This window comes from Eumetopias jubatus, unplaced genomic scaffold (genome assembly GCF_037043125.1).
Source record: "Eumetopias jubatus isolate StellerSeaLion01/CBP00866 unplaced genomic scaffold, mEumJub1_p1.0 scaffold_4, whole genome shotgun sequence".
In the NCBI taxonomy this organism is placed as follows: Eukaryota; Metazoa; Chordata; class Mammalia; order Carnivora; family Otariidae; genus Eumetopias; species Eumetopias jubatus.
Window position 1 is genome coordinate 85943304 of NW_028274810.1, and position 15928 is coordinate 85959231.

At 42.9% G+C, this 15928-nt stretch overlaps 1 protein-coding gene across 15 annotated transcripts in view; it reads right to left on the reverse strand.

Annotated features, from left to right (window-relative positions):
* PHACTR4 (phosphatase and actin regulator 4) overlaps positions 1-5904 on the reverse strand; it is a 110278-nt gene extending 104374 nt beyond the window's left edge. For 3 of the 15 annotated variants that reach the window (XM_088022534.1, XM_028113706.2, XM_088022532.1), the window contains exon 1: positions 5749-5825. Coding sequence is in view for 4 of the 15 variants with exons in the window: in XM_028113703.2 (XP_027969504.1) it covers positions 5692-5859 (168 nt within the window). In the remaining 11 variants the exon portion in view is untranslated. Of the gene's footprint in view, positions 1-1250; positions 1387-5691 lie in introns of those variants that run through there. The other 12 variants (XM_028113708.2, XM_028113705.2, XM_088022531.1 and 9 more) reach the window with 8 other exon arrangements.
* Positions 5905-15928: the final 10024 nt, after the last annotated feature.

The window sequence follows — 15928 nt, forward strand, 5'->3', positions numbered from 1 at the left end:
GGTGGCAAATCATAAAATCTTAAAATTTGAGAGACCAACTAATCCAGAGCACTCTATTAAGAAATGAGAAAATTGAAGCACAAGGCTTGTGACCTGCTCAGAGATGGCGGCACCAAAGCCTTTTATGACAATATAGTTGTGTTTTCTTCTAAGGTCCCTATCGACAGTATTCAAGAGATGCTGCTTTGCTGAGAATGTAGGAGACAGAATGCGTGGACTAGTGGAAAATTCATGTCTGACCTCAGCTAGCCTTAATTGCTATCTGGTAGCCCTCTCCCTCATCTTTGGTTGGCTCCCTTACCTTTTCCACGACTGCTATTCCAAAACACTCTATCTAGCCTTTTATCATTCCACAGATAACTTAACCCCTTCCTTCTTAAAGGAAGATAAAAGAGAGGTCATTAGACATTAACAAACCTTATAAGGCAGAAATTGTGATCCTGAGCTTTGTAGTCAAAATACATCTGGATTCCAGATCTCTTCCATTACTTATATGTGAAGTTAATGTCTCTGAGCCATAATTTCTTCAACTGTCAAATGGCAATGCCCACCCACTCCATAGAACTTTTGTAAAATTAAATAACACATACAAAAGTATCTAGGGTGGGGACGCCTGGGTGGCTCAGTCAGTTAAGCATCTGCCTTTGGCTCAGGTCATGATCCCAGGGTCCTGGGATCGAGTCCCACATCGGGCTCCCTGCTCAGCAGGAAGCCTGCTTCTCCCTCTGCCTGCCACTCCCCCTGCTCGTGTTCCCTCTCTCGCTGTGTCTCTCTCTGTCAAACAAATAAAATCTTTTTTTTTAAAGATTTCATTTATTTATTTGAGAGAGAGAGAATGAGAGATAGAGAGCATGAGAGGGAGGAGGGTCAGAGGGAGAAGCAGACTCCCTGCTGAACAGGGAGCCCGATGTGGGACTCGATCCCAGGACTCCAGGATCATGACCTGAGCCGAAGGCAGTCGCTTAACCAACTGAGCCACCCAGGCACCCTAAATAAATAAAATCTTAAAAAAAAAAAAAATCTAGGATGCCTGGCTGGCTCAGTCTGTGAAGTATGCGATTCTTGAGCTTGGGGTTGTGAGTTTGAGCCCCATATTGGGTATAGAGCTTACTTTAAAAAAAAAAAAAAAAGTACCTAGATCAGTGTACAGGGTAAGCGGCTGGTGACTACTCCAATTTCAGTTCTCATCTCCATCACTTCCAAACACATCTTCCCCCATCCTTTCTTCATGTTTCCCTTTCAAGGCTTACCTCTCCATGAGCTTTCGATTTTATCTCCTTCCAGGGCTTCTTTATCATCTCCCTTTTCTCTTGTGCCAATCTTCAATATCTGCCTCTCTGCTGGCTCCTTTTCCTTCACCTTCCAAACACGTCAAATCTCTCCCATCTTTTAAAATCAAATCAAACAAAAAGGCCCTCAAAATCCAACTCTTCTAACACTTAACTCTGTTATCTCTCCTAAACGCTCTAACCTATCCTAAAGACAGCAAGCAATTATCTTTCAAAACAGATCAGATTATGTCAAGTACCTGCTTTGAAAACCTTTGATGATTTAACAATTCCCTAATCATAAAGCCTGAACTCCTTAGCAAAGCATTTTGAATCCTTCTCAGCACCTGGCCTCAACCTTTCCTTTCACCAGCCACTGTATTTTTCAACTACTCAACCCCAGGGGTCTAGAGACCCCCTAAGTATTCTATAACCTTCTAAAATTATATGCATGTTTGCGTATGTGCAGTTGTCTGGGTGAAAATCCATTGCTCTTTTCAAATTTCCAAGAGGGGGCATTTGAACCGACTGCAAAACCCTCTTAGCTCTACCACACTCCTCACTCTTTCCCAGACACACACCTTACACTTTTGCACATCCATTCCTATGCCAAATTGCTTCCTCTGGCTGATCAGGGGTGGTGGTGGCTGGGGGAGTCAGGCTGGAATAACCTTAATAGTAACAGGTCTACTGGGTGAATTCTTATTCATCCCTCAAGAACAAGTTCCAAAATCACTTCCTCTGTAATGCCTTCCTTGACAGTCTACCGAAACAGAATCACTCTGTTCCCTTCCTAGATTGTAACACAGCTCTACTGAACACTTACCACAGTAAGGGGTTGGAATGTTGTAAGCTTTTCAAGGCAGAAGCTCAATACCTTAACATCTTTGTACCTCCAGAACATAATCCAGATCCTAGCACACAATGGGCAAAACAAAAATCGGCTGAATAAAAGAACCATTTATGGCACTGCATTTGTGTCCTGGTATTCTCCACAACTGCCCCTGCCCACTTTTGTTATTCATTCACTCATTCTACAAACATTTATAAAATTCCAACCAAATACCGGGATCTATGCGTTAAGCAGTAAGGATACAAACTAGGACACAGTCCTTGCCACTTAAGACCTTTAACTGTGACAATACAGAACAAATTTAAAAGGCTTATTTGATAAGTGCATAAAAGGTTATGGTGGCCCATATGAAGACGTGATTATCAGTCACAGAATGTCTTACAAGGAGACATCACACTCTCTTAGGCCAGAGAATCTACTCATTCTCTTTGTCTCTTTCTTTATAAACAATCTTCTTCCAATGCTCCTTTTCCTTTTCTAAAGGGTATAATATGACCAAATACCATACTCCTGGAAATAATTTCAAAATAATTCCACAGATTGAGCAGGAATGATTACCCCCGTGTTACAGATGAGAAAACTAACCTTCAAAGAGGTCACTGCTCAAGGTTGCACATGAGAGAGGATTTTATTTAGTACTTATTTATTGTCTGACTCCCCCCAACCACCACCACCCCTAATCAGTCGGTAAGCCCCAAGAAGGAAGACTTTTGTTTTCACTGTCTTGTCTTCAGGGTCTGATTCCTGCGTTTCAGTGTCTAGAACACAACAGGCTTTCAATAATTATATGTTGTGTTTTTTTTAAAGAATTTATTTATTTATTTGACAGAGAGTGACACAGCGAGAGAGGGAACACAAGCAGGGGGGGTGGGAGAGGGAGAAGCAGGCTTCCTGCACAGCAGGGAGGCCAATGCGGGGCTCGATCCCAGGACGTTGGGACCATGACCTGAGCGGAAGGCAGCCGCTTAACTGACTGAGCCACCCAGGCGCCCCGTCAATAATTACATGTTGATTGAATGAATGGATGAATTGATTCCAAAATAAAGCAGACCAACAGCAAAACACACAAAGGAAAACAGTTCCTTCCCATTGTGATGGCTTAATAAGAGATTTAAAACAGGCTTCTACTAGTTAGAAAGGCTAGACCAATTGTATTGACTCAATTCCATTGGCATGTTATGCATTTTACCTAAGAAGAATTTAAGTAAAGGAGGTGAAGTAAGTTTCTATTTCTGATGTCACATTCATGGCATGTACTGACATAAAGCCAAGATTTAACTGCAGGTTTGAAACTGATTAAAATTAGTTTTTACGAAAAGCAAACACTAAAGAAAGCATTTTCTTGAGTCTTTGACACTGGCTAGAAAAGTATCTCAATTTCAGTTATTTCTTCAATGTTAGTTCCAGCAGCCAAAACTGCTGTATCGATGTTCTCCAACATATTTGTTTAAAAAACCTTTAAGCAGAGATTAGTCAAAACTTTTTAGTCATGATTAGACAAAACCACAGCCCAGTTACTCACCACTATTCCACTCCCAGGGCTCCATAAAATTGCCATTGGTCTGAAGCACAAGGCAATCACCATCAAACATACCATCAAACAAGGTGATGGGACCAACATTAAATATGCTTTATGGTTTAGTATGACACTGTTTATGTTCTAGAAACTCCTGTTCCTTATAAATCACTTTGCTCTGATTAGAAAGTATTTCCATTATTTTTCTCCAATATTTAAATTTCAATAAATCATAAGCTGTTGGTGGTGGTGTGATGAGTAACTGCAATAGGCATGAAGTAATGAAAAGAGCACTGGCCTGGAGTATAGTTTACTCTGTCCTAGCTAGGTTGTGTGACCTTGGGCAAGTCACTTAACATTTTAGAGGCTGTGAATTTAACATTTATCAGCTACAAGATGAGAAACACCACCTCACAGAACTGTAGTGAGAAATTACATAATATATATGATGAGCTGTTTTCAAAAAATAACACTAATAGCAATGTCATGTTTGAACAAATAACAGCCAGTCATTAGCAACTACTGTTTTTAGATTATTTTTAAAACTTCTAGAGCAATTCTGTGGATGCTTCTTCGAAACACAGTCAGGAAAACAACCAATCTCTACTCACTGCTGGATTAAAAACTGAAGAAAAACTGCATTAAAGATCTCCATCCCTGTACAATATTACCAACACAATCTGGGATTCCCAGAGTATATCACTTCCATTATGAGATACCAACATAATAAAGTACAATAGACTTTATTTTATTTGACAGCTTGACTAGGGAGGGAATTTAACCTATATAACGTTAATAACCTTCCCTGATTCATGTAAAGGGGTCCTGGTTGTCCTCATTTCAGGCACTTGAAATACATTTTTTTTTCAAATACAATTTGAAATGCAATTATTTTTCAAAAGGAGTGTCCACACTGGCGTTCAGAAAGTTTTGCTTTATGCTGAATCTAGCAATGCAGTCGTCCAATGGAGCATACATTAAGTCACCACTATCTAACAAAATTTTGTTAAATCCACACACTTCACCGGTATCAATAAGGATCTACTACTACCTCTCCTCCCTCAAACTGGCTTCATTCCTATTACTTGGTGAACTAGTCTCTTTGTTGCTTTCTAGAAGCAACTAGGTTTCTGGTTTCCCTATAAGGCGGCTCCTTCTATTAATGGACATTTTCTTCCAACTTTTTGTTTCGAGCAGAAGAAATAAAAGGATTGGCGGGTCCGAGGGGCGAGGAACTGGGTGGCTGGACGAAGTCCAGCAGCTTTCCTCTGCATGCAGTGAATGAAAAGACTGCTCCGTGCCCTATAAATCACTTTCTCTCCTCCGAGATTCAAGAAGTGTGTGAACCTCAACCGCACTGGTTCTCTGGTTCCCTGATCACAGCTGCAAACTATATAGACACAGGAGCAAATTCGGTCCCTTCCCAGTTTCCCGGGGACGGAGCTCACGTCTTTTCCACAGGCCCATCCCCCTACCGAGAAAAACGGCCGGAGACTCGTGCCCCGAAGCCGCGCGGGGCTGACGTTTCACAGTTAGACAATAACCTCAAGGGTTTTCAACACAAACTCCGTCTGCCACTGCCTGGCTCCGAGCCTCCGCTCGGCCCAGCCGGGATGCCGAGGTCCGATGGAGGACTGGGGTTTGAAAATGGACTTTGACCTGATCCGGTTACCGTAACCGGATCCCCAGAGACCCGTCCCCATCAGGGACGGCCCGGCGGGCTCCCCGGAGGAGGCGACTTAACGCACCGGCACAAAGGGGCAGCCCAGACAAAAGGGCCCCGCCAAGTCGAGGGGGGCGGAGAGGGCCGGCCGGCGCGGGACGCACTACAGGCGGAGAAACCACGGCGGGGCCGTTGTGGGAGGGCGGAGAAGGAGGCGGCGGCCACGGCCCAACCCGCCCCGCCCTGGCCCGACCCCACCGCAGCTCGGGCCGTTACCCCTGCCCGGACCGCGACCTCCTCGCGGGGCCAAGAACGCGGCCGGAGCCTAAGAGGCGCTCGTAGCCAGACCCCGCACACTTCCCGCTCACTTTCCCTTGTTCCTCGAGCTCACCCGGGTGGCCGCCGCCGCCTCCTCAGCCTCCACAGCAGTTTCCCCCGGAAATCCTACCTGGCCCGCCAGCCGCCTGGCTGCAGCCAGAGCCTTCGGCCCCGGGAGGGGGAGCGGGAGCGGGAGCGGGCCGGACAGTGAGGGGTAGGAAGTGCCGCCGCGGGGGCTCATGGGACTTGTAGTCTTCAGGAAGGGCCAGCTGCGTTGCGGGCCGGACAAGATGGCGGGACCCTCTATAGTCCTCTGCTCTCCTGGCTGTCAGCTAGCTCTACACGGCCTCTTTGGGCATGCGCCACCCGCTGCCTGCGCCCTGCGGGTAGGACTTGGGCACCTTTCCCGATACCGAGAGGGCAAAGGTCTTTGGACTTGGGAGGATAGAATTGAGTACTGGGCGGCAGGCAGTGCCTAAGGAAGGAGCTGATGCAAGTGTGCTGTTTTAGATAACTGTGTCCAGTCCCTGTCTGGTCAAATTTCCAATATATAATTTCTGCAAAAGAAGAAAACTGTTGAGGGCCAGTTTGAAGTACAAAAACTTAGAAGTAAGTTATCCTCAATTTGTGCATAAGGAAGAAACCCAGGAATCACTCTTGACACCTCCTTCAGTCATTCTACATTCCGTGTATCTCAAGTTCCATTTTCTCCACTACCGTTAGAGGAAGCCACCGTCAGTCGTCTCTACAAGACTCACCAGTTTCAGGCCTCGGGGCTGTCTTCCTCCAAACACCTTCCTTGCTGCACCAGAGAATCTTGCTAAATGCCAACCCCATTGTGTCACAGCCCAAATTACACCTAAGTGTATAACCTAAAGCTGCAAAACTTCTAGAGGAAAACAGGAAAAAAAATCTATGTGACCTGCAAACACATAATCCATAAAAGAAAAAAAAGATAAATTTTAAGTCATCAAAATTAAAAATTTTGCTCTTAAAGACACTTATGAAAATGAAAGTCCCCCATCAGGCTCCTTGCTCAGCGGGGAGCCTGCTTCTCCCTCTGCCTGCAGCTCCCCCTGCTTGTGCTAGCTCTGACAAATAAAATCTTAAAAGAAAAAAAAAAAAAGAGGGCATCTGGGTGGCTCAGTGGGTTAAGCGCCTGCCTTCCGCTCAGGTCATGATCCTGGAGTTCAGGGATCGAGTCCCACATCAGGCTCCCTGCTCGGTGGGGAATCTGCTTCTCCCTCGGACCCTCTTCCCTCTTGTGCTCTTTCTCTCTCATTCTCTCTCTCTCAAATAAATAAAATCTAAAAAAAAAAATGAAAAGGCAAGTCACACACTGGAATGAAATCGCAACAAAACCAACATGCAACAAAGGACTAATATCTAGAATGATTTCAATCCATTAAGACAAACCAGTCTAAAAAATGATTTGAACAGACACTTTACCAAAGAAGATAAACATATGGCAAATAAACACATGAAAGATGTTAGGGAAATGCAAATTAAAACCACAATGAGATAATCTACACACCATGACTTGTAATACCAAGTGATCCAGTGTTAACAAGAATGTAGAACAAGAATTCTCATTCACTGTTGGTGGCATTGTAAAATGATACAACCACTTTGGAAAACAGTATTGAGTTTCTTTAAAAATTAGGGCGCCTGGGTGGCTCAGTTGGTTAAGCGACTGCCTTCGGCTCAGGTCATGATCCTGGAGTCCCTGGATTGAGTCCCACATCGGGCTCCCTGCTCAGCAGGGAGTCTGCTTCTCCTTCTGACCCTCCCCCCTCTCATGTGCTCTCTCTCAAATAAATAAAATCTTTTAAAAAAAAACCCTAGGAAAAGCAATTTGTAGCAACAGAAAGCAGATCAGCAGTTGCCTGGAGACCCAAGAAGGCAGAGGTATGGCAGGCAGAGATTATAAAGGGGATAAAACTTTTTTGGGGTGAAGGGTATATTAATTATCTTGATCATGGTTATGGTTTCAAGACTGATGAGTTTTAAATACATCAAAACTCATCAAACTGCACACTTTAAATATGTGCAATTTATTGCTCATCAATTATACTTCACTAAACCTGAAAAACAGTATAGTCAAAAAACTCTATTAAAAGAAAGAAAAAAAATCAGTGGCTTCCCAGTACCCTTATGAAAAAAATTATTGCCATTGAAGCTCTAATTGTGGCATTTCAATACCATCCATGAGGAAGGGGGAGGATGGCAATTATGAAATCCCAGGTAACTAATGATGGTGGTAACAGTAGTAGTAATAACAGTAATAATAAGACTCCTACTTTTTCTTGAGCATCTAGGTATTTTACATATGCCTTAACTAGGATTCCCCCCAGAAAGCAGAACCAGAGACAAGTACTAGTTGCAGGTAATTTATTTGGAAGGTGGTCCCAGGGATTTAATGTGAGAGCCTGGAGTAAAACAGGAAAGAGGGAGCCAATACAAGGGTGCATTAGCAAGTGAGCACTGCTATGGGCACCTTGGGGTAGAACCTATGAAAACCATCTGAGGATTGTCTAGAATGCCTCTCAGCATTGTCATCCAAGGACTGCTCTGAGAATCATTTATCCATTGGCTTCCATCCCCCATTAATTAGGATTACCCCAGGGGGACATCAACTCCTCTTGCATTCTGAACAGAGTTCTACCAGTGTCCTATATCTTGGTTTCAGAAAAGCTCCAGGACAGAATGCAGAAAAATGCAAGAAGAATTGAAGCCCTCACTAAACTGTTCTCTGCAGCTTCAGCTAGAATCTAAAGGAAGTCTAAGAGGATGTGGTAAGGCAACAGAGGTGCCAGACCGTCCCTTGCAACGCTCAGATTTGTCCATGTTCTATATTAGATCCAATTTATCACTCTGTCTTCAAGGTGATGGCTGGCAACAATCTTGATGAAAGACTCAGTGGTACTCATAATTCTTTGCAAAATGTTATGTTGCCCATATGCCTTTTGTGTCCTATAATACCCTACACTCAACCATATAGATGATTCTTATAGATGATATTAAATGAAAGAAGCCAGACCAAAGGAGTATATACTGTATGATTTCACATATATACAATAAAAAATAGGCAAAAATATTCTGTTGAAAGTCAGGATAGCAGCTACCCTTCAGGGAGGAAGAGCAGTGTCCGGAAGAAGGTGAGAGGAGGTTTCTGGATGCTGGTAAGATGGTTTTTTGATCTGGATCTGGGTGCTTGGTCCATGGGTATCTTCAATTTGTAAAAATTCATTAATTGGGCTATATATACTTCTCTGCATGTATATTATACTCCCAACATAATTTTTTATTTTATTTTTTTAAAGATTTATTTATTTTGAGAGAGTGAGAATGAGAGAGAGAGAGAGAGTACATGAGAGGGGGGAGGGTTAGAGGGAGAAGCAGGCTCCAACATAATTTTTTAAATGCGAAGTGGCCTGGGCCAAATCTTTGTCTTCAGAGAAACCAACTAACAGTAAACACTAGGGGCGCCTGGGCGGTTCAGTCAGTTAAGTGTCTGGGTCTTGATCTCTGGGTGGTTGAGTTCGGGCCCTGCGTTGGGTTCCATGTTGGGTGAGGAGCCTACTTAAAAAAAAAAAAAAAAAAGGGAAAGAAAGTAAACACTATTGCTAACCATTAATATTTCTGGATTTGGGGCTCATGGGCACTACTGGTGCATAATGTTAAGAGCATGGGCTCTGGCAATAAAAAAATGTTCTGCCACTCCCTATCTGTGTGCTATTGCCCAAGTTATTTAAACTTAAGATTCAGTTCCCTCGGATGCCTGGGTGGCTCAGTCGTTAAGCGTCTGCCTTCGGCTCAGGTCATGAAACTGGGGTCCTGGGATCGAGTCCCGCATCGAGCTCCCTGCTCGGCAGGAAGCCTGCTTCTCCCTCTCCCACTCCCTGGCTTGTGTTCCTGCTCTCGCTGTCTCTCTCTGTCAAATAAATAAATAAAATCTTTAAAAAAAAAAAAGATTCAGTTCCCTCATTGTACAACGGGAAACACAATAGTACCTATTATATCGGTTGGTGTGATAATTAAATAAAGTAACATACATAAAGTGGCCAGTACTGTACCTGATATACATTAAGTACTCGGTAAACAATAACTGTTATAAGTAATATTAGTTTTTGTCTTTCTATTTTTATTAGGTTTCCAAGTTGTCTTTTTTTTTTTAAGATTTTATTTATTTATTTGACAGAGAGAGACACAGTGAGAGGGGGAACACAAGCAGGAGGAGTGGGAGAGGGAGAAGCAGGCTTCCCGCAGAGCGGGGATCCCAATGCGGGGCTCAATCCCAGGACCCCGGGATCATGACCTGAGCCGAAGGCAGACGCTTAACGACTGAGCCACCCAGGCGCCCTGGTTTCCAAGTTTTCAACAGTGAACATGGACACAGGCTGCAGGTGCAAGGATGTTCATTGTAGTACTGTTTGAAATCTCAAACAAACAAAAAACTGGAGACAAGCTAAATATGCATCTACTGGAGAATGTGTAAATCAACTGTGACATATTCATATTCTAGAATAGCACAAAGCAGTTACAGTGAATCAATTAAAGCTACAGGGATTGACGTGGATAAAAGAAAATGTTGAGGGGGGTGCTTGGGTGGCTCAATCGGTTAAGCGTCTGCCTTCGGCCCAGGTCATGATCCTGGGGTCTTGGGATTTAACCCCGCATCGGGCTCCCTGCTCAGCGGGGAACCTGCTTCTCCCTCTCCCTCTGCCTGCCTCTCCCCCTGCTTGTGCTCTCTCCCTCTCTCTCTGTCAAATAAATAAAATCTTAAAAAAAAAAGACAAGAAAATGTTGAGGGAAAATAACCAAGTTGTAGGTTATACACAGCCCAATACCATGTATAAAAAATTTAAAAACATGCCAAACAACACTATATACTATTTAAGGATTTATCTATACGTAATAAAAATATAAAATCATGTATGGAAATAAAATATTCAGGCAAGTGATTACTTCTTGAAGAGGGAGGAAAGAAATGGGCGAAAGGAGGGATATATTGGGGCTTAAAGCATCCTTGATATTTTATTTCTTGAAAAAGGTTTTAAGAAAAAAAGGCAAAACATTAAGATTTGACAAAGTCGGTGAGGGTACTTGGGTGTTTGTTATATAAACCTATTTTTCTATATGCTTGAAATCGTTCTCTATTTAAGAAAAACATAGAGCAGAGCAGTATGCAAAATATTCTACCTTTTTTTTTTTTTTGGTAAGGAAAAACAATAACTTATTATTTCAACAACTGCTGTTATGCCATCCTGAAATCAATGGCTTTGGTGGGGAAGGAGGGAGAGAAGTATTGGTTGTTTTTTTATTTGTTTGCTTGCTTGTTTTAAGTAATCTCTACCCCCCGGCGTGGGGCCTGAGATCAAGAGTTGCATGCTCCACCAACTGAGCCATCCAGGCACCCGTGTTTTGTTTTGTTTTCAAAACCGGTTTTTGTTTTGTTTTTTTTTCACATTAGTAAATTTCATTCTTTTTGGTGTTCAGTTCTGAGTCAAATGCATATACCTGTGTAACCACCACCATACTCTAGATAAGAACTGTCATCACCCCGATCTGTTTTCTGTTCTTATAATTTAGCCTTTTTCGTAAAGTCATATAAGTGGAATAAAACAATATGTAGCTTTTTGAGTCTGGTTGCTTTCAAGTAGATAACGCATATGGGGTTCATTTGTGTTGTTGCTTGTACGAGTAATTTGTTCCCTTCTATTGCTGAATAGTGTCCCATTGTATTGACATACCATAGTTTGTTTCTTCTGCATTTACCAGTTTTAGGACATTGAAAAATTGTTTTCCAGTTTTTGTCAATTGTAAATAAAACTACTACAAACATTCATGTACAGATTTTGTGTAAACATAAGTTTTTATTTCTATTGGGTAAATAGCTAGGATTGGGCTTGCTGAGCTGTGTCAATCCAACATTACTAAAAACCAAAAACCAAAAAAACCCCAACAAACCCAACCTCTTTTCCAAAATGGCTGCATCATTTTGCATTTCCACCAGCAAGAGTGAGTTCCAGTTGCTCTGTGCGCTTATCAGTATTTGGTATTGTCAGTTTTTAAAGAATTGTTTTGAGCTATTCCAAATGTTTGTAGTGGTATCTATGAAATCTGCATTTCTCATTAATAATTAATGATATTCAGCCTCTTTTTATGTGCTGATTTGCCATCTGTATATATTCCTTTTTTGGGGGGGGTCAGGTGGGGAGTGGAGGGTTGTGGGACTGGGGATCAGACCAAGAAGAGAGGGACAAGCAGACTCTGTGCTGAGCATAGAGCCTGATAGGGGGCTCAATCCCATGACCTGAGCTGACATCAATAGTTGGACGCTTAACTGACTGAGCTACCCAGGTACCCCCATCTGTATATATTCTTTAGTGAAGTATCTATACTAGCCCTGGGCCAATTTTTTTACTGGGTTGTTGAATTGTGAGAGTTCTTCATATATTCTAGGCACAAAACCTTTATCAGATATGTGATTTGCCAGTGTTCTTCCAGTCAGTGGTTTGTCTTTTCATTCTCTTAACAGTATCTCTCACAGAGCAGAATTTTAAAATTTTGATTGTCTAATTCATCCATTTATTTTCTTCTTGTGAATCATATCATACCTAAGAAATCTTTGCCTAGCCCAAGATCACAGAAGTTTCCCCCTAAATTTTCTTCTGGAAAAGTTAGCTTCCAGGGGCACCTGGGTGGCTCAGTCGGTTAAGCGTGTGCCTTCGGCTCAGGTCATGATCCCAGGGTCCTGGGATCGAGCCCCACATCGAGCCCCACATTGGGCTCCCTGCTCAGCAGGAAGCCTGCTTCTCCTTCTCCCCCTGCCTACTGCTTCCCCTGCTTGTGCTCTTTCTCTCTGTCAAATAAATAAATAAATCTTTAAAAAAAACTTAATAGTTTTAGGTTATCATTTATTTTAAAGGATATGTGTAAATAAATACTTTTATATCCATAGTCTATACCTGGAATAGTACACAAGCTTTCCTCTATGGTGGGAAAATAGTGCAATTGAATAGTGTGTGAGAGAGAAACTAATTTCACACTGTGTACCCTTTCGGGCTATTGAATTTTTCCTTAAATGTAGACTCTACTGTAAAAACACCACCATCAAAAAAGATAATTTTTTTTAAAGCTAAGATCTTGGGGCACCTGGCTGGCTCAGTTGGTTGAGCATCCAGCTCTTGATTTCAGCTCTGGTCCTGATCTCAGGGTTGTGGCATCTAGCCCCGTGTTGGGCTCCACACTCAGAGGGAGTCTGCTTGAGATTCTCTCTCCCTCTCCCTCAGCCCCTCCCCCATCCACACTCTCAAATAAATAAATCAATCTTAAAAAAAAAAAAACCCTAAGATCGGGTTTTTTTCTACCTTTGGCTCAGGTCATGATCCCAGAGTCCTGGGATGGAGTCCCACTTGGGCTCCCCGCTCAGCGGGGAGCCGGCTTCTCCCTCTCCCTCTGCCCCTCCACTCATGCTCTCCCCCCTATCAAATAAATAAATTAAAAAAAAAACCCTAAGATCTCAAAAAGTGTTGGGGAATCACTGAAACGTGGTTCTACCTATCACAGTTTAAAATCACGGTGATGGTGGTTGCACTGGATGACATCACCATAGTTTCAAATTCTGAGAGCTCTTTTTTTTTTAAATGGTGTTTCTTTCAATGTCTCTATGTTTATTTTATTTTTTTTAAAGATTTTATTTATTTATTCATAAGAGATGGGGAGAGAGAGAGAGAGAGAAGCAGAGGGAGAAGCAGGCCTCCCGCTGAGCGGGGAGCCCGATGCGGAACTTGATCCCAGGACCCTGGGATCATGACCCGAGCCGAAGGCAGACGCCCAACGACTGAGCCACCCAGGCGCCCGTGAGAGCTCTCTCTTTTTTCACACATGTGAACGGCTCTTACAGACCTGGCCGTTTTGACTGGGCTGAGAACCAAGTCCATTTAAACAGCAAAAATGAATCGGACCAATCAGAGAACAATATGCAAATGAGCAACTCTGCCCGTCTAAAGCTTCCTCACTGTAGCTTTGAACATCGCAGTTTAGAGACTGTTAATGTTGCTGCCACCTGCAGGCCACATCTCTCAACAGCTGGTTCCTGGAAATAACCTAGGAGGATTCTTTTTTTTTTTTATTATTTGACAGAGAGAGAGACACAGCGAGAGAGGGAACACAAGAAGGGAGAGTGGGAGAGGGAGAAGCAGGCTTCCCGCTGAGCGGGGAGCCTGATTCCAGGACTCTGGGATCATGATCTGAGCCGAAGGCAGACGCCTAACGACTGAGCCACCCAGGCGCCCCACCTAGGAGGATTCTTCTCTCAATTGAGTTCTCTGTGGGGCTCTGGATTGGAGAAGGAGTGATATCAATTTCTCCCTCTCCCCTAAAGCCCACTACTCTGCCACAAACCCAAACTGGTGATAGTTGTTCCTAAGAGTGGGGACTGTGGTAAGACTGGCTTTACGTTGGGTCAATCAAATACCTCTTCTATACCTCAGTTTCCTCATTATAAAATGGTGATGATAGTAGCTCTTCTGTATAGATGTTGTGAAGATTGAATCAGATCACGTAAACCACTTAGCACAATGGCTGGCACAGAGTGAGCACAAAACAAATATCAATAGTTGTTGTTAGGCAGAGCTTCAGAAGCTTCTCCCATTCTAAACTGACAAATAGTACCTTGACACACAATAGTGCAGTGGAAAGACCTTTAGCATTTAGCTCTACCACTTCTGGCCTGTGACCTTGGGTAAGTGTTCTCACCTCTCTGAACCTTACTTAACCTCACAGGTGGTTTTGGGTATTACATGAAATCATCTATATGAAGCACCAATCACAGTGTCTGGCATAGAGTGGACAGTTAATGGAGTGACAATGGAATGATGATTAACACAGGAATAGTTACCAAGTATAAGCAAAGGTTGAACAGCTCGGGTTGCAAATAGGCAGGCCACACAGGCAGTCACTAACGGACAGATATTTTGGTTTGGCCCTCAGTGTTTTATAATTTTTAAATTACTTTCTAGCATTAAAAACTGAAATTCTACATTTAAGGCCAGATTCTTAACTTCTCTTAAAATGTGAAGGTTTGACAATATATTATACCAGATCTACAAGGAAAAGGGCATATAACACGGAAACCTAATTTCTTCCAAAGGAGCCAAATAATGTTCCCTGAAGAAGTGATGTTAAAAGCTGAGACATTAAGATTAAATAGAGGTTAGCCTAATAAAGAGAGAGGGGACAATGCTCCAAGCAGAGGGATTGCCATGTCCAAAGGTGTTGAATCAGGGAGATTAGTGCCTCCAGGAAATGTCAGGAAAGCCTGGCTGGAGCACAGTAAGCAAGGGGAAGGTGGGAAGAAGTCAAGGCTCTAGTTGGCACCTTAAGGATTTGGACTTTACTGTGAGGACCAGTGTAGTTTATTTATTTATTTATTTTTAAAGATTTTATTTATTAATTTGAGAGAGAGAGTATGAGAGGGAAGAGGGTCAGAGGGAGAACCAGACTCCCTTTTGAGCAGGGAGCCCGATGCGGGACTCGATCCCAGGACTCCAGGATCATGACCTGAGCCAAAGGCAGTTGCTTAACCAACTGAGCCACCCGGGCACCCAGGACCAGTGTAGTTTAAAGCTGGAAGCTGGGAGGTAGCCAATTGAGGGCTAGATGGTCAGAATGGAGAAGGGTCAGGGGTCAACAATTAGCAGCTGAGAAAACAGAAGAGTAGTAGGGCAGCATAGGATCTATATCTAGAAACGCTGGGCATACACAGGACAGCCTACCAGGTGTGGTCTGACAAAGGGCAGACTTTATAAGAATCAAGTTCCAGGGGGAATATCTTATGTTCATTTTAAGAGTGGAAAATGGGAAGTATAAAGATTTGGCCAAGGACATATAACAAACAAGATACAGAGCTAGATTCACAATACCTATCTCTAATTTGTTGCTCCTCTCTCACTACACTAGTTTTCTTAAGGTGAATAAACTCAGCACCAATACTATGTTGCTAATAATAATATATCCAATTTATTGAGAGCTTGCTGAATGTTAGTCTCTCTGTATATGTGCATTATTATCTCATTAGTTCACTCAGTTAACAGAGTCCACCCAAAATATTATATACCAAGGGACTGTTAGGCAGCACTGGGCACATAGAAAGGAATGAGACAGACACCAACCCTATCCTATGGGAGTTCACAATCCAGAAAGGAAATTAGTTGAGGAAGTCATTATAAAGGGTAATTGGCAGGTACTTTAGGGAGAGTATAATAGTGAACCCAGCCTACCACAGGTGGCAGGGAAGGTTTTCT